The sequence below is a fragment of the Scyliorhinus torazame genome, chromosome 24 (genome assembly GCF_047496885.1).
Source record: "Scyliorhinus torazame isolate Kashiwa2021f chromosome 24, sScyTor2.1, whole genome shotgun sequence".
In the NCBI taxonomy this organism is placed as follows: domain Eukaryota; kingdom Metazoa; phylum Chordata; class Chondrichthyes; order Carcharhiniformes; family Scyliorhinidae; genus Scyliorhinus; species Scyliorhinus torazame.
This window is the reverse complement of record NC_092730.1, coordinates 12,191,042-12,215,746: the sequence shown is the minus strand read 5'-3', so window position 1 is coordinate 12,215,746 and position 24,705 is coordinate 12,191,042. Positions and strand designations below refer to the sequence as shown.

At 52.7% G+C, this 24,705-nt stretch overlaps 1 protein-coding gene across 6 annotated transcripts in view; it reads right to left on the bottom strand.

Moving 5' to 3' along the window:
• The window catches only part of LOC140399885 (ADP-ribose glycohydrolase MACROD1-like), a 959,160-nt gene that overhangs the window by 48,204 nt on the left and 886,251 nt on the right, over positions 1-24,705 (bottom strand). For all 6 annotated transcript variants that reach the window (XM_072489356.1, XM_072489358.1, XM_072489355.1 and 3 more), the window contains 2 exons: positions 24,097-24,215; positions 392-422 (listed from right to left, as the gene is read on the bottom strand). In XM_072489356.1, the coding sequence (XP_072345457.1) occupies positions 392-422; positions 24,097-24,215 (150 nt within the window). The remainder of the gene's footprint in view (positions 1-391; positions 423-24,096; positions 24,216-24,705) is intronic.

The window sequence follows — 24,705 nt, the reverse complement described above, 5'->3', positions numbered from 1 at the left end:
GCCAGGGTCCCGGGTTCGATTCCCCGCTGGGTCACTGTCTGTGCGGAGTCTGCACGTTCTCCCCCGTGTCTGCGTGGGTTTCCTCCGGGTGCTCCAGTTTCCTCCCACAGTCCAAAGACGTGCGGGTCAGGTGGACTGGCCGCGCTAAATTGCTCTTTGTGTCCAAAAAGGGTTAGGAGGGGTTATTGGGTTATGGGGATAGGGTGGAAGTGAGGGCTTAAGTGGGTCGGTGCAGACTCAATGGGCCGATTGGCCTCGTTCTGCACTGTATGTTCTGTGTATCTATGTCACTCGCGCATCCATCCGACTGCACACAGCCCTGAAAAATGGCTGTTTAATTTACAGGCCAAAATAAAGTTTAAGAATGAACAAAAACGACTTTATAACTTACCATAAACTCCAGTTGAGATACAGGGAAATGCCTGCAATAAAAGCAAACAATCAATCAACGTGTACTTTATTGTATCATTCAAATTGTTCTTGTAACAAAATCAACATTATTGCCCATTAGTTGTCTTCCAAGCCAGTTTTAGTCCCGTGTTCAAGTGCATTTTCTCACTTTTATGACCCCACTTGCCGCGAGCTTTCCCCGGGGACACCGCTGGCCATCTCTCAAAGCCCCTTTGGAGCTCGGTTCCGGGAATGCCTGACCACCCCGCTCAACCATCCCGGAATTTCCTGGAGTCTCCCAGAAATTGGATCGGAAGGACACCGCTGCGGGCGACTTCAGAGAGACCAGAAATCACAGGGCGGCAATATAACCCGCTGCGTTTTTTTTTTCTCCCGTCTCTCCAAACACTTCTGCCAAAGACTTCCTTATCGGAGGTGGGGAGGGCAGCCTGACGGGAAGCGCAATCAGGTCATTCGGCGAATCTTCCAGGAACTTCCAGCCAGCGCCGGCGGCTCGAAATAAGTCGGCCATTAAATTTGAAATCTGCTTCGCCTTCCACCATAAAGTTACTGTAAGGGAAAGGAATGCCATTCATTTCCTACGGGTACAACCGGACAAAGATTTCAGGATGGCTCACGGAAAGTCCCCATCGGCCATGTGGAGAATTTACCGCTCCCGCTTCCAACAAGTGTTTAAGTGGCCGTAAAATGCTGCGGGAGATCCTGAAGACACGAAAGGCACTTTGTGAATGAGAAGCTGCTTCTTTCTCCTTTCAGACCTGTGTCCACATGAGCGCGAGGCTGCCCTTCTTTTGCGGGGAGCTGTGTTGCCGGGTCTGTTGGGAGGCTCTGCGCCGGGCCGCTGGAAGGCACCGAAGGAGTCCGGGCTGGCCGGCCTCGCCCTGCATTCCGGGCGCAGGAGAATCGTGCGGGTGCTTAACCAAGGCACGACCGCTGGCAGGTGGAGGCTGCGCGGGCTTTGACGCCTGCTGGCCAAGAACACCCCCCGCCAACTGCTGCTGAAATGAGCTGGAGCGCTTGCCGAACTGTCGTTGTTTAATTTAAAGTGAAGACAAGCAGGCGAGGTCCCCTGGTGAATATGGATATGAGCTGGCACGAGTTGCAAAGCTGCCAGATGGCGCTGCCGAGTGAAAAATAACAGCACGTATGATAGCCAGGGTATGGAGGTGGGAGGCCGTACTCAGACCAGAGTTCTGAGCAGACGGATTAGGATCAGGGGCGGAATTCATAGAATTTACAGTGCAGAAGGAGACCATTCGGCCCATCGAGTCTGCACCGGCTCTTGGAAAGAGCACCCTACCTAAGGTCCACACCTCCACCCTATCCCCATAACCCAGTAACCCCACCCAACACTAAGGGCAATTTTGGACACTATGGGCAATTTAGCATTGCCAATCCACCTAACACGCACATCTTTGGACTGTGGGGGGAAACCGGAGCACCCGGAGGAAACCCACGCACACACGGGGAGGATGTGCAGACTCCGCACAGACAGTGACCCAAGCCGGAATCAAACCTGGGACCCTGGAGCTGTGAAGCATTTGTGCTATCCACAATGCTACCATGCTGCCCAATTCTCCAATATCGGCGCGATGTCCGCCGACCGGTGCCCAAAACGGCGCAAATCAGTCGGGCATCGCGCCGCCCCAAAGGTGCGGAATCCTCCGCATCTTGGGGGGCCGAGCCCCAACCTTAAGAGGCTAGGCCTGCGCCGGACTAATTTCCGCCCCGCCAGCTGGCGGCGATTCTCTGACCCGGCGGGGGGTCGGAGAATCTCGCCCCAGGAGTCTGCCATTCGGCCCCTCGAGCCTGCTCTGTCATTCAATAAGATCAGCGCTGACCTGAATGAGGCCTCTACATCACTTTCCTGCCGGTCCCACGATACTCTTTGACTCACTCGTTAGTCAAGATTATTCGGAACAGAAGGAGACCATTCAGCCATTCTACTGGTTATCCAGTGACCCAATTCCATCTGCCCCGTATCCCTTAATATCTTTGGTTTACAACACTTGGGGTAAGATTTTGAGTCGGGCGAGCGCCTATCGCTTGCCATCCTAAGCGTTGGTATCCACCAACCCTTGAACTTCCACTGCCACTTGAGGCGCACTTGAGCATTAATTGGCAGTGGGCGGGACTTACACCCGCCAATCTGATTGGCCGACGGCTCTTCGAACCTAGCCACGTACAGCGCTGCAGTGGTCAGTCGCAGTAGTGCAGCGCTCTGCCGAGGGCTGAAGACCCAGCGGGTTCTTCGAAAGGCGAAGGCCCGGGAACCGCCGCCGGTCCCGATTTCACGCGGAAAACTGGATTCTCCGCCCCGTTGCCGGCTTCCAGTGGTGGTTCTGTAACAGGCTTTTATCCACAGCACGCTGGTTGATTAAAGCCTCTGGTTTACACCCGGTAATGGTCACCCTTGCCGGAGTCATTGATTCGGAACTCACAAGTGTTAGGCCTTCTTTTGGAGGGGAAACTTCAGTTTTAATTAAACTGGGCCTTCAGCCCGAAGGTTCACATTCAGGCCTATTTCTTTCTTGAGGAACAATAGCTAATATCAAACCTTGCCCACAGCTCGTGGTTTGACCTCAAAATCGAGAAACAGCAAGTGCGTTTCAACTTACAAACCTGGTGACTGTAATTATTGAGCAGCCAAGGGCCAAAGAGCTCTCAGTTCTGCCACCTGCTGTAGTGCCTCCAGGTCCTTTTGTAATGTGGAGACTGTAGTGTTATGTACTCTGGGATAACACAGGCTGCAACTCGATGCAACTTTGACTAAAAGATACTCCAGACTTTGAAGTAAGTTCAATGGGATTTATTGAACCATTAGCACAGTTCTCTATGAGTTCGACTCTCCTGCTAATCTTGCTATAGTAACTCAGTCTAACTAACCAGTCTGCTCTAAGCCACATGGTGGGTGTGATGCTTCTGATCTGCCCCTGTCCTACTCTCTAAGTGTCGCCTGTGGAAAGAGGCAGAGCATGTGTGTCCTGTCCTTGTATATGGGTTGTGTACTGCCCCCTTGTGGTAGTGTCACCTCTGGGTGTCTTGACTGCCCATTGGTCGCGTCCTATTCTATGTGTTGATTAGCTGTATGTCTGCATGTCATGACGCCTCTGGTGCTCCCTCTAGTGTTTACTTAGTCGTAGTGTATTTACATTAACCCCTTGTGTATTTACAGTGATGCATATCACCACAGAGACCAGAGGCGGAATTCTCCCCCCCCCCCCACGCCGGGTGGGAGAATCGCCCGGTCGCCGCGCGAGCCCTGCCACGCCGACCCGACGCCCGCACGCGATTCTCCCACCCCCCCCAAACCGGCGCGGCGTGAATCACGGCTGGCCGCTGGGAGAATCGCCGCTTGCCGTTGGTAATGGGCGAGCGGCGATTCTCCGGCCCGGATGGGCCGAGCGGCCTGCCCAGCGCGACAGGTTCCCGCCGGCGCCATCCACACCTGGTTGCTGCCGGCAGGAACAGCGCGGGAAAGCTGGGGGGGGGGGGCGGCCTGTGGGGGGGGGGCGAGGGGGGTTCCTGCACCAGGGGGGCCTCCAATGGGGTCTGGCCCGTGATCGGTGCCCACCGATCGGCGGGCAGGCCTCTCTGAAGGAGGACCTCCCTTCCTCCGCTGCCCCGCAAGATAGATCCGCCATCTTCTTGCGGGGCGGCCGCGGGGAGGACGGCAACCGCGCATGCGCGGGTTGGCACCGCGTAAATGACGCGGCTCCGCTCCTAGCCCCCTGGGGGCGGGAGAATAGGGGACTGGGAACGGCCTCCGACGCCGGAGTGAAAGGGTATCGGGACTTAGTCTCCCGATGGGAGAATTGCGCCCCATGACTGTACATCATATCCCAAATGCCATGTAAGTCATGGTCAAGGCAGGTCTCCATTTTCCCTTCTAAATGCAGCAAGAGTTCCAGAACACAAGGGGACGTTCCTGCCTCTTTCCCCGATATGTGGTTACGACGAAGTAAGACCGACACTCGGATTGGACGCAACGGAGGAACAGCAACGTTGGGGTTCGGACATTGGCTACACGGGCTAAGTTGGCTTGCTGATCATCAGGCGAGAACCGGCTTCCTTCGTCACTAGGGTAACGGTCACAGAATCATGGAGGCCTCCATGGAGGTTAGGTGGATTGGCCATGAAAAACTGCCCTTAGTGACCAAAAGAGTTCGGAGGGGTTATTGGGTTACAGGGATAGAGTGGAAGTGATGGCTTAAGTGCGTCGATGCAGACTTGATGGGCCGAATGGCCTCCTTCTGCACTGTATGTTCTATGTACAGCAGAGAAAAGGCCCTTCGACCCATGCCGGTCAACAAGCAAGTCGCTTGATCCCAGTGCAACGTGGAAAATGTGCTGATTCAGGGATTTTGGGGGCACTCGAATGAATAATACTAATCTTTATTAGTGTCACAAGTGGGCTCACATTAACGCCGCAATGAAGTTACTGTGAAAATCCCCTCGTCGCCACATTCCGGCGCCTGTTCGGGTACACGGAGGGAGAATTCAGAATGTCCAATTCACGTAACCTACACGTCTTTCGGGGACTTGTGGGAGGAAACCGGAGCACCCGGAGGAAACCCGCGCAGGCACGGGGGGGGAGAACGAGCAGGTGGAACAGACCAGACTTGTGTTCCAGGCACGCTGGTGCTGCCAGGGAATAAAATCAACTGGTTAATGATTCTGCAAATAGCACAATTCCTCACAAAACCATATCAGGGGGCCAAGACAACACATGTCGGGGGGGGGGGTGGGGGGGGGGGGGGGGCGTAATCAATCCAGGACCAGCTTGCAACACCTTTAAGCCTGCCCATGGCAGCTTTTCTTAGAATGTGCAGCCAATGCAAGTACCAGCTGGATAGAATACGGGACCAGCCCAGGAATTCCCTGAACACACATTTGAAAGCGTTTGCCAATCAAGGGTCGCATTCTGGAACTCTGGCTTCATCTCAAAGGGAAACCTTTCAAGGCCAGTTCAAAGGAGAGGACGATGATCGGCCGGCCCTCTTGGCAGTGACCCAGGCACCCCACCAAGCGAAGACCAAGGTAATCTGAATCGGCCTTGTAAAGTTCTCCTTGTAAAGGTGCTGGAATCGCTGGAGCTGCTGCCCACCCCTGGTCACGCACCAGCCCCACATGGACATACTTATATTTGTCTATCAGCCATCGTCCCAGGCTCAAAGCTCCGGGCTCCAAAGAAGAGACATATTTAGCACGGCCAATCCACCTAACCTGCACATCTTCGGACACTAAGGGGCAATTTAGCACGGCCAATCCACCTAACCTGCACATCTTCGGACACTAAGGGGCAATTTAGCACGGCCAATCCACCTATCCTGTACATCTTTGGACACTAAGGGACAATTTAGCACGGCCAATCCACCTATCCTGTACATCTTTGGACACTAAGGGGCAATTTAGCACGGCCAATCCACCTATCCTGAGGATCTTTGGACACTAAGGGGCAATTTAGCACGGCCAATCCACCTATCCTGTACATCTTTGGACACTAAGGGCAATTTAGCACGGCCAATCCACCTATCCTGTAGATCTTTGGACACTAAGGGGCAATTTAGCACGGCCAATCCACCTATCCTGTAGATCTTTGGACACTAAGGGACAATTTAGCACGGCCAATCCACCTATCTTGTAGATCTTTGGACACTAAGGGGCAATTTAGCACGGCCAATCCACCCAACCTGCACATCTTTGGACACTATTGGGCAATTTAGCACGGCCAATCCACCCAACCTGCACATCTTTGGACACTAAGGGGCAATTTAGCACGGCCAATCCACCTATCCTGTAGATCTTTGGACACTAAGGGGCAATTTAGCACGGCCAATCCACCCAACCTGCACATCTGTGGACACTAAGGGGCAATTTAGCACGGCCAATCCACCTAACCTGCACATCTTGGACACTAAGGGGCAATTTAGCAAGGCCAATCCACCTATCCTGCACATCTTTGGACACTAAGGGGCAATTTAGCATGGCCAAGCCACCTATCCTGTACATCTTTGGACACTAAGGGGCAATTTAGCACGGCCAATCCACCTATCCTGTACATCTTTGGACACTAAGGGGCAATTTAGCACAGCCAATCCACCTATCCTGTACATCTTTGGACAATAAGGGGCAATTTAGCACGGCCAATCCACCTATCCTGTACATCTTCGGACACTAAGGGGCAATTTAGCACGGCCAATCCACCTATACTGTACATCTTCAGACACTAAGGGGCAATTTAGCACGGCCAATCCACCTATCCTGTAGATCTTTGGACAATAAGGGGCAATTTAGCACGTCCAATCCACCTAACCTGCACATCTTTGGACACTAAGGGGCAATTTAGCACGGCCAATCCACCTATCCTGTAGATCTTTGGACACTAGGGGCAATTTAGCAAGGCCAATCCACCTAACCTGCACATCTTTGGACACTAAGGGGCAATTTAGCACGGCCAATCCACCTATCCTGCACATCTTTGGACACTAAGAGGCAATTTAGCACGTTCAATCCACCTAACCTGCACATCTTTGGACACTAAGGGGCAATTTAGCACGGCCAATCCACCTATCCTGTAGATCTTTGGACACTAAGGGGCAATTTAGCAAGGCCAATCCACCTAACCTGCACATCTTTGGACACTAAGGGGCAATTTAGCACGGCCAATCCACCTATCCTGCACATCTTTGGACACTAAGGGTCAATTTAGCAAGGCCAATCCACCTAACCTGCACATCTTTGGACGCTAAGGGACAATTTAGCACGGCCAATCCACCTAACCTGTAGATCTTTGGACACTAAGGGGCAATTTAGCACGGCCAATCCACCTAACCTGCACATCTTTGGACACTAAGAGGCAATTTAGCACGGCCAATCCACCTAACCTGCACATCTTTGGACACTAAGGGGCAATTTAGCACGGCCAATCCACCTAACCTGCACATCGTTGGACACAGCAGGCCCTGGGTTGTTTGGTGGTCCCGCGTCGCCCGCCACACTCAGTGTGGTCGAGGATTCGGGCCCGGAGGGCGACTGTCCGAAGGCTGTCAGCCGCCCAGTGTCGGGAGCGGGGGGTTCACATGAGGCTCTCTGCAGTGCGGTGTAGGGCTCACTCGTGTCTGACACTGTGTCGCCCTGCCGCTCCGACGCCGGCTGCCATATTCTCCGGCACCGGTTTTCGGGCGGGGGCCGGGGATCACGGCACGCCGGTCGGGGGCCGTTGGCTGCGGCCCCCCCCCGGGCAATTCCCCGGGCCCCGATGGGCCGAGCGGCCGTCCGTCTCCGGCTAGTCCCGCCGGCGTGGATTGGACATGATCCCACACGGCGGGACCTGGCTGGTAGGCCGGCTGGTGCGGTCCTCGGGGGGCGGGGCGGGGGGGAAACCAGCCCCGGGGGCCCCCCCCACGATGGCTTGGCCCGCAATCGGGGCCCACCGATCTGCGGGCGGGGCTGTGCCGTGGGGGCACTCCTTCCTTCCGCACCAGCCCTAGGGCTCCGCCATGGTCGGCGCGGAGAAGACACCTCCCCGCGCATGCGCCAGAATATGCCGCCCGATCTGCGCATGCGCTAAACCATGCCGGCGGTTCTGCGCATGCGCTAACTCGCGCAGTCCCTTCGGCGGCGTTTGGCGTGGCGCCAACCCCTCCGGTGCCGGCCTAGCCCCCGGAACTGCGGAGAATTCCGACGCCAGAGTGGTTCATGCCATTCTTGGAGCCGGCGTCGCACCGATTCGCCGATTGCGGTGAATCCCGCCCCTGGTCTCTCCAGCGCAAAGTTTAGTGATTGTACCGTTTGTTTTTTTGTACAACTGTGTTGTGAACTGTTTTAATAATCAGAATATCCTCTCCCCCCCTCCCCCTACGTCGGTACTGAGTGGAGGGTACCCTGTTTCCCCAACACAAAATTGGTCTTTGTACTGTTTGGCCTTGTACATATTTTTTTACTGCTTTAATTAAAAGATAGGGACCCTTTCCAAGGCCAGCACTCCCTTCCTTAGACACGGGGCCCAAAACTGCTCGCAGTATCCCAAATGGGGTCTGACCAGAGCCTCATACAGCCTCAACAGTACATCCCTGCTCTCTTTCATTGGTTAACTCAGGGAGGTCTGGGAATCAAACACCCTGAGGACCTGCTAATCTTCCTGGTTCAGACCTGTACAGAGTTTAAAAAATATATTTTTATTCTCCTCCTCTTTCACATTTTCTCCCAAATTTTCACCCACCAACAATAAAGAATAATCAGTAACGAAGGCAATGTCAATCCCCATATCAATAACAACGATCCCATCCTCCCACCAAACCCCCAAACATCAGCCCGCATGTTCACACAAACAAATGACAAAAAGGAATCAGGAATCGCCCATAGTCACCATTAACACACACAGCCCCCCCTCCCCCCAACCCCCCCAGTCGTCCCCCCCCCCCCCCCCCCCCCCCCCCCAGTAAAGTTCGATGTGATCCAATTCTCGAAAGTGCATAATGAATAATGCCCATGAATTGTAGAACCCCTACATCCTTCCCTTAAGTTCAAATTTGACCTTCTCAAGAGTCAAGAATTCCAGCAGGTCCCCCCGCCACGCCAGGGCACAGGGTGGAGAGGTTGATCTCCACCCTAACAGCATCCGCCTTCGGGCGATCAACGGGGCGAAGGCTACAACATCTGCCTCCGCGCCCGTTTCCTACCCCGGCCGGTCCGACACCCCGAATATGGCCTCCCGAGGGCCCGGGTCCAGTTTCACGTGCACCACTTCAGAGATTACCCTAAACACCTCCTTCCAGTAATCCTCCAGCTTTCAGGACCAAACATATGAACGTGGTTTGCGGGTGTGGTACACCACTGTTGCACCTCTATTAGGTGATGTACGGTAGGCCCTGCACTACAGGTACGTTGGTAGTCCCTGCCTGCTGGCTCCGCCCAGTAGGCGGAGTATAAATATGTGTGTCCTCCATGCTGCAGTCATTTCGCCAGCTGCTGTGGGAGGCCACACATCTTAGAGCAATAAAGCCTCAGTTGTACCCAACTCAAGTCTTTGTGCAATTGATCGTGCATCGATACCCCCCCCCCCGCAACGTTCACACACATCTATACCCTTCAAAGAGCCGGCTCATCCTCGCCCTTGTGAGGTGTGCTCTATACACCACCTTCAGCTGTATCAGCCCCAACCTCGCGCACGAGGTGGAGGCGTTAGACCCAGACAGAGTTAAGCGAGAATGCAACTTTCTGCATCGAATACACTGGAAAATAAAAATGGGTCAGGTACTGAGGCTGCCCTCCCCCCGCAGCCTATTACAGAGAGAGAGAGAGATGCCGACTGAAAGAAGGCAGGAATTTACACCCCTCACGCAGTGACAGCTGAAGATTTGGCGATCAATATGGATCAAGCCAGGGAGCTCCAGGAAGAGGTGAACAATATCAATCCAGTTTTAAGCGGTTGCCTGCCACTCTGCGATGCTGGGTAGGTCCCAGGAGTTCCACTCACTCAATCATCAATCATAGAATTCATTACGAACAGGGATCTCTCAGCAGGCTGGGAGGAGGCCTGGTGCCTCACACTTCAATCCACTCAGCAATGAAAGGCACGTGGGAATGGTAGGTGAGAGGGAGGAGTGGAGTGTGTGTGGTGGGAGGGGGAAGGAGGTAAATCCCTCCCGCCCTATCCCCTCCTGTTTATTGCTTCCAACAGAGGTAGAAAATTGGCCACTGTAGCAGCTCCACCAGGGGTGAGCCACTTTAATCGGTCAATAACGAGGCTGTGAGGAGTGGAGAACTGGGAGGTCTTTTCAATTACTAGAACACCAAATGCTTATTTTTTTTAAATTTAGAGTACCCAATTCATTCGGGGGCAATTTAGCGCGGCCAATCCACCTGCCTGGCACATCTTTGGGTTGTGGGGGCGAAACCCACGCAAACACGGAGAGAATGCCCGTAGTGGGGAGAATGCGAGCAAGATCGCCCACCAATGCTTCACAAAAGCGTTATCAAACTTGACACCGAGTCGCAGAAGGGAGTTATCACGGGCAGGCGATCAACGGCTGGGTCAAAGGCAATAATAACAACAGCTTATTGTCACAAGTCGGCTTCAATGAAGTTACGGTGAAAAGCCCCTAGTCGCCACATTCCGGCGCCTGTTGGGGGAGGCCGGTACGGGAATTGAACCCGCACTGCTGGCCTTGTTCTGCATTGCAAGCCAGCTGTCTTAGCCCACTGTGCTAAAACCAGCCCCTGGTCAGACGTCAGTTCTAAGGAGAGTCCTAAAAGGAGGAGAGAGAGAGAGAGCGAGGCGGAAAGGTTTAGGGAGGGAATTCTGGAGCGAGGCTCCAGGCACATGAAGGCAAGGCCGCCAAGGGTGGAGCGATGGAAATCGGAGGAATTTCAAGAGGTTCCAGTGACAGGGCCGCAGGAATAGGGCGGGATTTAGCAGCTGGAAAAGGTTACAGAGATAAGGGAGAGTTGGAGGGGCTGGAGGAGGTTACAGAGATACGAAGGGTTGTGAGGCACAATCAATTGCACAAAGACGAGAGTTGGATGCAATCGAGGCTTTATTACACTAAGATGTGTGGCCTCCTACAGCAGCTGGTGAAATGGCTGCTGCACGGGGAGCACACACATTTATACTCCGCCTACTGGGCGGAGCCAGCAGGCAGGGAACTACCCCAGTACCTGTAGTACAGGGCCTTACCACAAATCACCTACACCGACATCCTCTATGTACAATATATACATCAGTGGTGACTACCACAGGTTGTAAGGGCTGAATGCGGTTACAGAGATAAGGATTGTAGGACTCAAGGAGGTTACAGAGATAGGGAGGGTTGTAAAGGGCTGGATGAGGCTACGGAGATAGGGAGGGTTGCGGGACTGGAAGAGGTTACAGAGATAGGGAGGGTTGTAGGGGCTGGAGGAGGTTACAGGGATAGGGAGGGTTGTAGGGGCTGGAGGAGGTTACAGAGATAGGGAGGGTTGTAAAGGGCTGGATGAGGCTACGGAGATAGGGAGGGTTGTAGGGGCTGGAGGGGATTACAGAGATAGGGAGGGGTGTAGGGGCTGGAGGAGGTTACAGAGATAGGGAGGGGTGTAGGGGCTGGAGCAGGTTACAGAGAAAGGGAGGGTTGTAGGGGCTGGATGAGGCTACGGAGATAGGGGGGGTTGTTGGGGCTGGAGCAGGTTACAGAGATAGGGAGGGTTGTAGGGGCTGGATGAGGCTACGGAGATAGGAAGGGGTGTAGGGGCTGGAGGAAGTTACAGAGATAGGAAGGGTTGTAGGAACTGGACGAGGTTACAGAGATAGGAAGGGGTGTAGGGGCAGGAGCAGGTTACAGAGATAGAGAGGGTTATAGGGGCTGGAGCAGGTTACAGAGATAGGGAGGGTTGTAGGGGCTGGATGAGGTTACAGAGATAGGGAGGGTAGTGGGGGCTGGAGGGGGTTACAGAGATAGGGAGGGGTGTAGGGGCTGGAGGAGGTTACAGAGATGGGAGGGGTGTAGGGGCTGGAGCAGGTTACAGAGATAGGGAGGGTTGTAGGGGCTGGATGAGGCTACGGAGATAGGGAGGGTTGTTGGGGTTGGAGGAGGTTACAGAGATAGGGAGGGTTGTAGGGGCTGGATGAGGCTACGGAGATAGGGAGGGGTGTAGGGGCTGGATGAGGTTACAGAGATAGGAAGGGGTGTAGGGGCTGGAGGAGGTTACAGAGATAGGGAGGTTAGTGGGGGCTGGAGGAGGTTACAGAGATAGGGATTGTAGGGGTGAAGGAGGTTACAGAGATAGGGATTGTAGGGCTGAAGGAGGTTACAGAGATAGGGAGGGTAGTGGGGACTGGAGCAGGTTACAGAGATCGGGAGGGGTGTAGGAGTCTGGAGGAGGTTACAGAGATAGGGAGGGGTTGTCGGGGCTGGAGGAGGTTACAGAGATAGGGAGTGGTGTAGGAGGCTGGAGGCGGTTACAGAGATAGGGAGGGTTGTAGGGGCTGGAGGAGGTTACAGAGATAGCGAGGGTTATAGGGGCTGGAGGAGGTTACAGAGATAGGGAGGGGTGTAGGGGCTGGAGGAGGTTACAGAGATTGGAGGGTTGTAGGGGCTGGAGGAGGTTACAGAGATAGGGAGGGGTGTAGGAGGCTGGAGGAGGTTACAGGGATAGGGAGGGTTGTAGGGGCTGGAGGAGGTGACAGAGATAGGGAGGGTTGTAGGGGCTGGAGGAGGTTACATAGATAGGGAGGGGTGTAGGGGGCTGGAGGAGCTTACAGAGATAACGATTGTAGGGGTGAAGGAGGTTATCGAAATGGGGGACAGGCAATGGACGAACTTGAAAATGAGGGTGAGAATACTAATTAGAGATGTTTTGAGACCAGAAGCCAATGTAATATAATTCAAAGCAATGGTTAGACCACGCTTGGATTTGTATGAGGAGCTTTGCACCATTTCGTTTGCGATTAGTTTTTAAAGGGGGATAAAAGTTTGGAGAGGAATTTGCATTGTGTCTTGCGTGACTAGTGGTACTATGACTAAATCAGAGGTAAAATGTGAGTGTGAACGGAAGAGAGAATGGGGTGCATCACACAAGCTTGCCACCCTCCCATTGATCCTGTCTATACCTCCTGCTGCCTCAGGAAGGCAGACAGCATTGTCAGAGACCCCTCCCACCCAGGCATTGCCTTCTTCCAGACCCTTCCATCAGGCAGAAGGTACAGACGTCTGAAGACCTGCACATCCAGACATAGGACCAGCTTCTTCCCCACAGCTACAAGACTCCTCAACAACTCCCCCTCGGACTGATCTGTTCCCTGTAAGAACACTATTCACGACGCCCTATGCTGCTCTTGCTCATGTATTTGCTTTGTTTGGCCCCTTGCTCCGCACTGTAACCAATCACCGTCTGTCGATGTACCATTTGTCAATTTTCTCTGTCGATTATTCTTTTGTCTACTCCGTACGTACTGTGTACGTTCCCTTGGCCGCAGAGAAATACTTTTCACTGTGCTTCGGTACATGTGACAGTAAATATCAATCGATCAATCAGGCTGCAAGGTTACAGAGCGAGGAATGGGCATGGAGCAATTTAAACACAAGGATGAGGATTTTAAATTGGGACCAGAATCTCGTAGAACAAGGGCAGGAGTGTTGGGTGAGTGGGACTGGGTGCAGGATAGGAATTCAACAGCAAAGCTTTGGAAGCGTGCACCGACCTACGTGACCCAGACTGCATCGGTTCAAGAACATGGCACATCGCCTACTCAAGGACAATTAGGAATGGGCAGTAACTGCTAGCCTTGCCAACAACGCCCACACCACAACCATTGAACCTAGCAAATGTGTGCGAGCTTCCAGATCTCCGTATCGAAGCTTAGTAGGCCCAATTAATGCCCGAACCTGCGCAGCCAAATTCATGGGTCAATGGTTTTGATCTTTCCAATGTTCAGCTGGAAGAAGTTGCCATTAATCCAAAGTGGGATGTGAAGCGAACAGCCGGACACCTCCGAGACGGTGGGGGGGGATTGGGAGAAATGCGGGAGGCGTAAAATCCAAAATGCTGTTGGCCGGTGCAGGAAACAAACTGAAGAAAAACGGTGAAGAGAAAAATAAATCTTCCACTCAAAGTCTGCCTCATAAATAATGAACCATCTCCCTAAGTGTCCCATTAGTCAGTGAGAATGTTCACAAAACCTTCAGTGGAAACCCTAGGGGCATTGTGTTTACGCGCAGTGATGGGTGAGCGAAGGCGAGGCAATCAGAGTCAATTGGCTTCCTTCCCCTTGCCTGTCAACAGGCTCTGCAACAGCATATCCCTCGTCAGAGAGATGCTAACGAGACGGCAGCCTTTGTGTGAAGCCACCCGGCATTTGGCTTCCATCGCGCGTGGGTTATCACAACGATAAGCGGAGCAGATCAAATAAAGCAAAGCAGAGCCTTAAATGTCCCTCTCTCTGTGGGTGCACCACCGGGATGCTGTCTTCCCTCCGCTCGTCGGCGATGGGATTTCCCATTGAAGCCACCCCACTCCGCCGGGAAGCCCGCGCGGGGCGGGGTGCTGCGCTGCCAGCGGGAAAAGCAAATCGCAACGGCCGGAGAATTCCAGCCGTGTTTGCGCAAGAGGTGGAATTCCTGATTTGGAAATAGATGGGCCGGTCCTTCACTGTCGCTGGGTCAAAATCCTCCCTGGCGCCACCTACACCACATGGGACTGCCGCGGTCTAAGAAGGCGGCTCGCCCACCACCTACTCAAGGCGCAATCAGGGATGGGCAATAAGTGCTGCCCCCAACGAATAAATAAAATCGCACTGCTCTACAAAACGCTGTTAAAAAATAGCCAAACGGCCAACGTATCATCCTATAAATCATATCACCTTGTCAGTGTTTCAGCGCTGTTTGTGGTATCTTGCTGTGCGCAAGCTGGCTGCTGCTTATCCTACATCATGACAGTGACATAGGGGGAGACAGTGGCACGGTGGTAACGCTGCTGGAGTGGTAATCCGGAGACCCCCCCCCCCCCCCCCCCACCCCCGGGGACAGAAGTTCAAATTTAAAGTCCCTTCCCGAAATCGGGAATGCAAAGTGTCAGTAACGCCGTTGATAAAACCATCACCCGCCTGAAGGAAAAATAGTGAGGACGGAGATCTGGGGAGAATTGATGACCCGCTGACAAACTACACAACGTTGCTGTTCTGGTTGATGGCATTGCCTGAACCCCGTGAGCAGATCGACCGGCTCACCGAGTGTTCCTTGTCATCTTCCTCCACAAGAAGCAGAGTCTGATTTGAACCGCGGGGCCCTCAGCCCGCCGTCAAGCCACTCACTCCTCGATCCCGGTGAGTTGATGCTTGTAACGCCGCCAAACAACGTCAGCTACGCAAGTAATCAGCCGCACTGTCTCCGAGTCAGGCCGAAACATCACCTGACTCCCTCCCCCGCTTCCTCCAGCTCGCCACCCAAGCGCCGCACGCCCTGCGTTAAATTTAGCTGCTGCATCTCAGGACCCCGGCGCACATTGCGGTGAGACTGTGTGTACGTCCGTCAGGAAAATCAGCAGTCACCCAGTATTCTCAGAGCCACAATAGATACGCGACAGGGCTGTCTCTCCCAAATAGTTTGGCAGCAAACTCCAATGAGTTTCATGATGTTTAAATTCTCACTAACCCTTGTGCTGAATGCCACCTGGCTGTGCTACGTTTTCTAAGGGTGCGAATTAAAGATGATTGCCCCACATCCTGTATGCTTTTTTCCCCCAGGATGGCAATTCATCGAATCATAGAATTTACAGTGCAGAAGGAGGCCATTCGGCCCATCGAGTCTGCACCGACCTTGGAAAGAGCACCCGACCTAAGCCCACCCTACCCCCCCCCCAACCCAGTAACTCCACCTCACCTTTTTAGACACTAAGGGGCAATTTAGCGCGGCCAATCCACCTAACCTGCACATCTTTGGACTTGCGGGAGGAAACCGGAGCACCCGGAGGAAACCCACGCAGACACGGGGGGGGGGGGGGGGGGGGGACGTGCAGACTCCGCGCAGACAGTGACCCAAGCCGGGAATCGAACCCGGGACCCTGGAGCTGTGCAGCGACGGTGCTAACCACTGTGCTACCAGTATGCACAAGATAAATTAAGAGCCGGTTGAGGATCTGGTGGCGCTCTCAGACACGTGCAGTGGGAAGGCCTTTTGCAGCGAATGAGAAAAAGACTGAATAAACTCGGAAATTATTTAAGTAATTTAATTTCCTTCTATTTTTCAATGCTGCACACATTTGATTCCTTTGAGCGCATTTGATGCCTTGGAGTGCATTGGCCACCTTTAAGTGCATTTGTTAGTTCTGAACTCACTCGCTAGCTCTGAGCGTATTTGATAGCTTCAGGCGCGCTCGGTGCCCTCGAGCGCCTTTTGCCGTTGATCGAATTTGATGTCAGAGATGGTGAAAAGCTGCTGACGGCATGAAAAGCTCATTCCAAATGAGAGCATTTGATGTCAAATGACCGCGTATCGGTTTTGAGCACATTTGAAACGTAAAGATGTCAAAATGTTCGGGTATAGGGTTTTGTAGGTTGAAGTACAATATTAGCCTGAGTAGGGGGGGGGGGGGCTACATTGTTTGTGTGAGGATTACATTGGGCTTGATCTTAGAATCTTTGATTGACCAGTATAAAGGCAGCTTAGTGTATATTTTGCCCATGTTGCGCTCAACTCGAGAATCTTTGATGGGGTTCTGCAAAGGGGGCATTGCTGAGGCAAGGTAGCCCAGCGGCTAGCAATGTTGCTTCACAGGGCCAGGGTCCTGGGTTTGATTCCCGTCTTGGGTCACTGTCTGCGCGGAGTCTGCGCGTTCTCCTCCCCGTGTCTGCGAGGGTTTCCTCCGGGTGCTCCGGTTTCCTCCCACAAGTCCCCGAAAGGCGTGCTTGTTAAGGTGAATCGGACATTCTGAATTCTCCCTCCGTGTACCCGAACGGGCGCCGGAGTGTGGCGACGAGGGGATTTTCGTTGCCGTGTTAATGTAAGCCTACCTGTGACAATAATAAAGATTATTATGACCTAGCCCATGTTGCCTCATTGAAAGATACTCTGGTTTACCCAGAAACATGCTGTTCTTCCAGTGCAAACAGCTGTCGATGGCCAAGTATTGGAGACGGACACTAAAAGCTTGTGGGAGAGGGGAGGGGGCCAAGCTGACGCCATGGCTCAATGGGGCAAGGTCACTTCAACCTCCCTTCAATGCACACCAAAAGGGCTGGAGCCCATGTAAAAGCCCTGGGACTGTATGGCGAACATGATGTGTTAGTCAGGCAGCTCACGTGTAATATCGAATGAAACAGCCCTTTACGTTGTGCCAAGTTTCAACTGTTCTGAATATGCCGTTACGATCTTTTGGAATGAAGCACATTTTGGATGTAGTACAGAAAGGGCTGTGCCTGACTTGAGAATCGTTGACAGGACGGCGCGGAGCGAGATTTATTCTGTATCATGGATGTGGTAAAGACCACTAGTAACACATTGCATGTATTACGGTACTGCCCATGTATTACAGGTACCACAGTAAATCCCAGCCTGCTGGCTGCCGCGCGGCGCAGGCTTGCGGTGAGTGCGAGTCGGCAGCTGGTGGGGCCCACGATGCCCACGAGGGTGCCGCGCAGTCGGGGGGGTCTCGGCCTCCAAATTATGGGAGGCCACTTCCAGTGAATTAGCGAGCTGCCGAGTCTCCGCAAGATCGAGCGTACCCCCTTCCAATAGTCGCTGGCGAACGTACGTAGACTTCATGCCCGTGACATAAGCGTCTCTGATTAATAGTTCGGTGTGTTGGACTGCCGAAACTGCCTGGCAGTCACAGTTCCTACCGAGAATCTGCAGAGCCCACAGCAAATCGTCCAGAGTCTCCCCCGGGAGTTGCCGTCTCGTGGCCAGGAGGTGCATGGCATACATTTGATTCACCGATTAACGTAATGTCCCTTTAGTAGCGTCATCGCTTCTGTCTAGGTGGCCGCATCCCGGATGAGGGGGAACATTTCAGGGCTCACCCGTGAGTAGAGGACCTGGAGCTTCTGCAGGTCCGAGAGTTCTTCAGCGGCTGCTCTGAGGTAGCCTTCGAAGCAGGCTAGCCAGTGGTTGAAGGTGGACGTGGCGTTGGCTGCGTGAGGGCTCAGCTGCAGGCGATCAGGCTTGATTAGGAAGTCCACCTTTTAAAATCTTGTGCAATAAATCGATGTACCGCCAATTACCACGAGACGAGAAGGGTGGAACAATCGAGGCTTTATTGCACAAGGTGTGCCTCCTGCAGCTGGAACCAGAATGGGAGCAGCGCAGGAGAGCACACACTTTTATACGCCGCCTGCTGGGAGGACCAGCAGACTGGGATTTACTGCGGTACCTGTAATACAGTGGCAGTATCTGAGGTAATACCAGGTATTGCGATACCTGAGAGGGGATGACCATTGGCTAGACCCAGGAGTCTACCATTGGCCGATGTACATAGCTCCGCCCTGAGAGGCGGAGTATAAGAACCAATGCCGTCCCAGCAGCCTTCACTTTCTGTATCGAAGCTGCTGGGGAAGAGTTCTAGCAGATCAAAACCTATTAGTCATGACTCACCTTGACTTGAGAGTAATTGATTGCGCATCAGTACCGTAATACATGCAATATGTTACCAGTGGTGTTTACCACAATGGACGGCAGTGATTCAAGAAGGGAGGTCCCCACCACCTTCTCGGGAGTGGGCAACAGAGGCTGCCCACGTCCCGCGGATGAATAAGAAAGACAATCTATCGTGGGGGACTCAACACTGGCAAAATGTTCCTTGGGCGTGAACATGCAAGCAATCAGAATCCACTCACACACCCACTTGGAAACAACCACGGTCTGCTTGCCCACTCTCCCAGTTGTGGAGGGGGCCGATAGACCCCCCCCGTGTAACACGGAGCCAGGGGACTGGGAATCGAGGCCGCAGGGTTGTTTGTCCGGAAGGCGGCCCGCAGTCAATCTGTAACACATGCTGGTAATCCGCATTTTTAAAGTGGAACAATGCGGGCAGAGGATCTGTTTAATGCCAGGCCGCGCCGCCACACATTGTTGTTCAATCTGTGTGACTGATGTACTTGTGGTGAATGGGACAGCTGACATGGATACCATGCCAACCTCTGCTTCCAGCGGCCCACTTGCCTTTGTTGATTTTCAGCACGTTTTCTCCCCTCCGGTTTCCTCCTGCCGTGGCAAGATGCCAATTCCTTGTTGTGGCACTGTTGCCCTGGGTGTCCTCTCGTCCCTCGCCCGAATGGCCGTTCTCAATTCGTGAGGTTCAGCCGTGAGTGACTGTCCTAATCAAGCGCGAGGCGCGTGTGCACTTTGCAGCAAGGGATCGCCGACTCTCTCGGATCGCCCGGATTCTCCAGGAGTTAATTTCCTGGTGTAACCATTCCAGGAGTTAAGATCGTAACATAAGACATAGGAGCAGAATTAGGCCACTCGGCCCATCGAGGCTGCTCCGCCATTCAATCATGGCTGATATTTTCCCCATTCTCCTGCCTTCTCCCCATAACCCCTGATCCCCCTTATTAATCAAGAACCTATCCAACACTGTCTTAAAGACACTCAGTGAATTGGCCTCCACAGCCTTCTGCGGCAAAGAGTTCCACAGATTCACCACCCTCTGGCTGAAGAAATTCCTCCTCATCTCTGTTTTAAAGGACCGTCCCTTCAGTCTGAGGCTGTGTCCTCCGGTTCTAGTTTTTCCTACAAGTGGAAACATCCTCTCCACGTCCACTCTATCCAGGCCTCGCAGTGTCCTGTAAGTTTCAATCAGATCCCCCTCATCCTTCTAAACTCCAAAGAGTACAGACCCAGAGTCCTCAACCGTTCCTCATACAACAAGCTCTTCATTCCGGGGATCATTCTTGTGAACCTCCTCTGGACCCTTTCCAAGGCCCCAGCACATCCTTCCTTAGATACGGGGCCCAAAAGTGCTCACATTACTCCAAATGGTGTCTGACCAGAGCCTTAAACAGCCTCAGAAGTACATCCCTGGTTGAGTTCGATTGAGATTCGCTGGGAACGTCACAGCAGGCCAAGGACAGAGAGCTCAGGGTGGGGGCAGAGGGAAGAATTTCATAATAGCGTAATAAGTTATTGACAGGATGTTTGGCTTGGGATGGACGGTTCCCGCAAAGTGGTCGCCCAATCTGCATTTTGTCTTCCCGATGTAGAAGAGGCCATATTGGGAGCAGGGAACACACTGTGCAGAACTGAAGGAAGCGCATGCAAATCGCTGTCGCGTCTGGAAGGAGCGTTTAGGACCTTGGGCGGGGAGAAGGGAGAGGGTAATGGGCCAGATGTCGTAACTCTTGCCCTTGTTTAGAAAGGTTCCCCTGGAAGGTGAGGGCGGCTGGCAGGGTGGATGAGGAGTGAATCAGGGTGTCACCAGACCTATCAGAATCCTGGAAGCAGCGGGGAGGGGAAGAGGGTGGTGATACACTGGAAGCGGTGGCGATGGCGGACGGCGATTCGTTCAAGCCGGAGATTGGTGGAGTAGAAAGTGAGAACAGGGTGAACTTTATCATAACCTCAATGACTAACTCTGTTTCGCTCTCTCCACAGATCCTCCCTGACCAGCTGAGCATCTTCCGCACTTTCTGTTTTTGTTTCACAGGTGGATGTTTTTCTCCCAATTCTTCCCACCTTCTGGGACACATTTCCGCGGTCCCATGGAAATGCTCCATTGCGATGGTGTGGACAGTGAGTAGGGCGGCACGGTAGCACAGCGCCAGGGTCCCAGGTTCGATTCCCGGCTTGGGTCACTGTCTCCCCCGTGTCTGCGTGGGTTTCCTCCGGGTGCCCCGGTTTCCTCCCACAGTCCAAAGATGTGCAGGTTCGGTGGAGTGAATGTCACCACAGACCCAGTGGACCACAGGCTGCTCTCCCCTGTGAGAGAGAGATGGCTGGCGGTGGTTTAACTGGAGGGCCACCACACGTCAGGCGAGGGCCTTCATGAATAGCTTCAGCCGGGACGGGAATTGAACCCCCGCCACTGTAGACCTCATAAGGCATCGGCCACCCAGCCAACTGAGCTAAACCCAGTCCCTGAACCCTAATGGATAGCATCACAAACTAGCCTAGCTAGGGGTTGTCACTCGTCCAAGATTGCATTGGACTCCTCAAGACCTTAAAGACTGATCTGTGGGATGCTGATGCAAGTAAAACCCAGGAATAAAATCATATCAGGCAATGGAAAACAGTTTAAATGAAAATAAATCTGTGTTTGTTGGTTGCTCAAGCATTGAAGGCAAAACTGACAGTCAAGACTGATAGTTCTGGGTAATGGACAATTTCTTCACTTTCTGATAAGGCACCGTGAGGGTTGCCTTTTTGGGCGAAGGCGAGGGTGATGGGGTGAGGGGGTGTACGGGATAGTTAGGAAGCCATTGGATCAGACCTCCAGGTGTATGTCCAACCGGGCTTGCACACCTGTAGACCTAGGCCTGTTCTCACCCGATGCCCACATACAGGTGCATTTTCCGACAATGGGCTCCGGGCATCGATCCCAAGTTGGTCTCATCTTGCTCCGGCCTTCCCCAGTTAAGGGTGACCGAGGCCAAGAGAAGTATCAAAGTGGCAGCACAGGTGGAAAATGGAAGATTTTTACACAGAGGGTGGTGGTGGCCTGGAATGCACGGCCCAGTGAGGTGGTTGAGGCAGATACGTTAGCGACCTTTAAGACTTATCTGGATGGGCACATGAACAGACGAGGTATAGAAGGATACAGGCGGTCGGTCTGGATAGTGTCTTGTTACGCTCTTGACGTAACATAAGCTGCTTCCTTGATGTGCACTCTGACAAAGGAAGGTTCAGACTCGGAGATAGCTTCAACACGTTTATTACTGTTAACAATTCTCCTACTTGGATTCAACGCTACTGTTAATCCTTCTATAGCTACTCAGACTGATGAACCAGTCTGCTACAATCCATATGGTGGGTGTGATGTTCAATCAGCCCTGTGTCTGTACTCACTGAGAGGCTCCACTGGAAAGAGACTGAGCATGTGTGATGTGTCCTTTTATATGGGTTGGTGTAATGCCCTCCTGTGGTAGTGTCACCTCTGTGTGTATCGTGACTGCCCATTGGTCGTGTCCTATCTTACTGACCTATTGGTTGACTGTCTGTGTGTCATGTCTCTGGTGCTCCCTCTAGTGTCTAGCTAGGTGTAGTGTATGTACATTAACCCTTTGTGTACTTACAGTGATGTATATCATCACAGATAGGACACGTGATCGGCGCAGGCTTGGAGGGCCGAAGGGCCTGTTCCTGTGCTGTATTGTTCTTTGTTCTTGTTCTTTGTTCTATCCCGGCTAAGGTGGGGTTTACTGCGAGACTCTCTGGGCTGCGAGGCTGTACCACACAAGAGGGTGCCTTCGCCCTCTGAGTCTTCAGGGGCCGAGCAAGCAGGGCTAAATGCCGGAGGATAGGAGGCCCAGAATAATAAACAATGCTTGAGATACAGACCGAGCACGATAATAAAATGTGGGAGAAATTGTGCAGAGGAATAAAGGAATGAGTGTTTCGTCTTGAACAGTCACCCTCTATCTAGATGATGGGAACTGACTTAAGAAAAGGAAAGGGGCCATATTCGTGTCATTAACAAACTGCCCATTGAGTTTAACAGCATTGGGAAACGAATTGCGGCCTCCAACTCTGGGTCATTGCCTCTCCTGTGCAAGATGGGCCCTCTTAATGTGTCAGGAGAGTCAGCCTGATGTGATGATGTGGAAGAGCCACAGTGTTGGATCACTTTAAAAACATGGTCGAAGTCAAGCAGCATTCTCGCTCTCCGTCGCTATCCGGTGACTGGAAATGGACAATGTCACGTCTGTAGTTCAGGTGCGACTATCAGTGCAGCCTCCTCCTCCAGCCCCTGCGGCCCTCCAACATCTCCAGGTGTCTCCGATTCCGATCTCTTGAGCATCCCCCGATTCCGCTCGCTGCCTGGGGGGCCCTGAGTTCTGGTCGTCTCCGACTAAGGCTCTCCGCCTCCCTCTCCTCCTCTAAGAGGCTCCTTGAAACCTCTTTTTTAGATCAAACCTTGGGGCTACCCGTTGTAATATCTCCTCATGTTGCCCAATATCAAATTTTATTTGCTAATGTGCGCCGTGAAGTGGGGGAATTTTATTGTGTTAAAGATGATATGTAAATATCAGGGGCTGGATTCTCCGCGGAATCCACTTTCACGCCGCAATCGGGCCCAGCGCCGGTCCGGGCGTTCCGCAGTCCGGGTCCGCCATGGAGCTCGGCGTGGCCGCTGGAGGTCGCCGCCGTGCGTATGTGCGGACTCCGAATTGGAAGTGCGGGGGGGGGGGGGGCCGTATCCGCAGCTAAAGCTGCGAGATTCACTCCAGGTCCTTGCTCGCCCCCTGCAGGGCATTGAATCAGTTCAACTTTTCAATAGGAATTGCGGGAGTAAAACTCCACCGACGTGGGGGACATAGTCCCATTTTGAGCGAATAAACAATTGATGCCTCTTTCAAAGGACGAAGATTCCCCACATCAGCTCCTATAAAAATAGAAGATTGTCATGGGAGTGTCCCTTTAAGAAATGTTCTTGTCTTATCGCATGGCTTCAGTGATGTCATTGTGTGGGTGGAGCTGGGCTGTGGCCCTGGAGTTGGTTTTTACTTCCGCTTTAGTTTGGAGCTGGTTTGTGGCTCTATGAGTTTTTTACTTTCGTTTTCACATTTGGCTGCTGTCGACTCAGACCGAGAAGTATCTTGGCCTGTCTCTCTATTTTCAATTTTAAAGAGTTATTCCAAGGAAAACCCCAATGATTCTCCTTACCTGCTGTTTTTGGTAAAAAGGGTTTTTTGGTTCATGGGATCTTGTTATTAAATTGGAACAGTTAAAGGGGGAATTCATTAAGGGTTATACATAGAGTACTGTAGCTGTGTGGGGTATTTATGTTGGTAGTTGATAAAAATGCTTACTGTGTGTGTTTATAAAAATGTTAACTAAATTCGTAGAATAAACTTTGTTTTTGAGGAAAAGTGCTTAAGGCCTCTGTTGACTAACACCTGAAAGGTAGGGACTTGTGCTTATCGTAACCAAAATCAATAAACAGTTGTAGGTCAGGTGAACTCAACGATATACTTTGGAGTTTTCTAAACCCTGGCCCATAACTAGATGCCGAGATTCTCTCCTTAATTGGCGGCTGCCTTTTGCTGTGTCAACTTACGATGGTGCGCAGTCTGTTGTCCTCGGCAAGTTTCAGGCTCTTTAGGTAACAACTCCGCAGGTCGTTCTCCGGGAGCCTTTCCTTTCCCCGTACGACGGGCCCCACCGTGTGGATGACGTCTACAAGGAGAGAAAGAAAGGAGCCAAATTGAAGCAGACAATCTTTGCTGGTCTTGATGCACATGTTAAAAATCTTGGCATCTGCAGATTAGAGACAGCTGGTGCTGGGGAAAAAAACAACCGTGCCTTAGAAAACACCAGTGAGAAACACAGAAAAGATCGAAAAAGGTTTCAACCTTTCTATGAGAAAGAAAAACGGCAACTAATGCCGAGAGGCGATGGTCATTAGTACGCTGGGATCGAGGTGATGTTTAGCTCCTGACTTGTTCCATCTCTTTGAGCTTACTGCTCAGTCCGCTATGGCAAACACCACTAGTGCTATATTGTACGTATTACGGCACTGCCCGTATATTAGAGGTACGACGGTAAATCCCTGCCTGCTGGCTCCGCCCAGCAGGCGGAGTATAAAAGTGTGTGCTCTCCTGCGCTGCAGCCATTCTGGTTCCAGCTACAGGAGGCACAACAGCTTTGCTCAATAAAGCCTCGATTG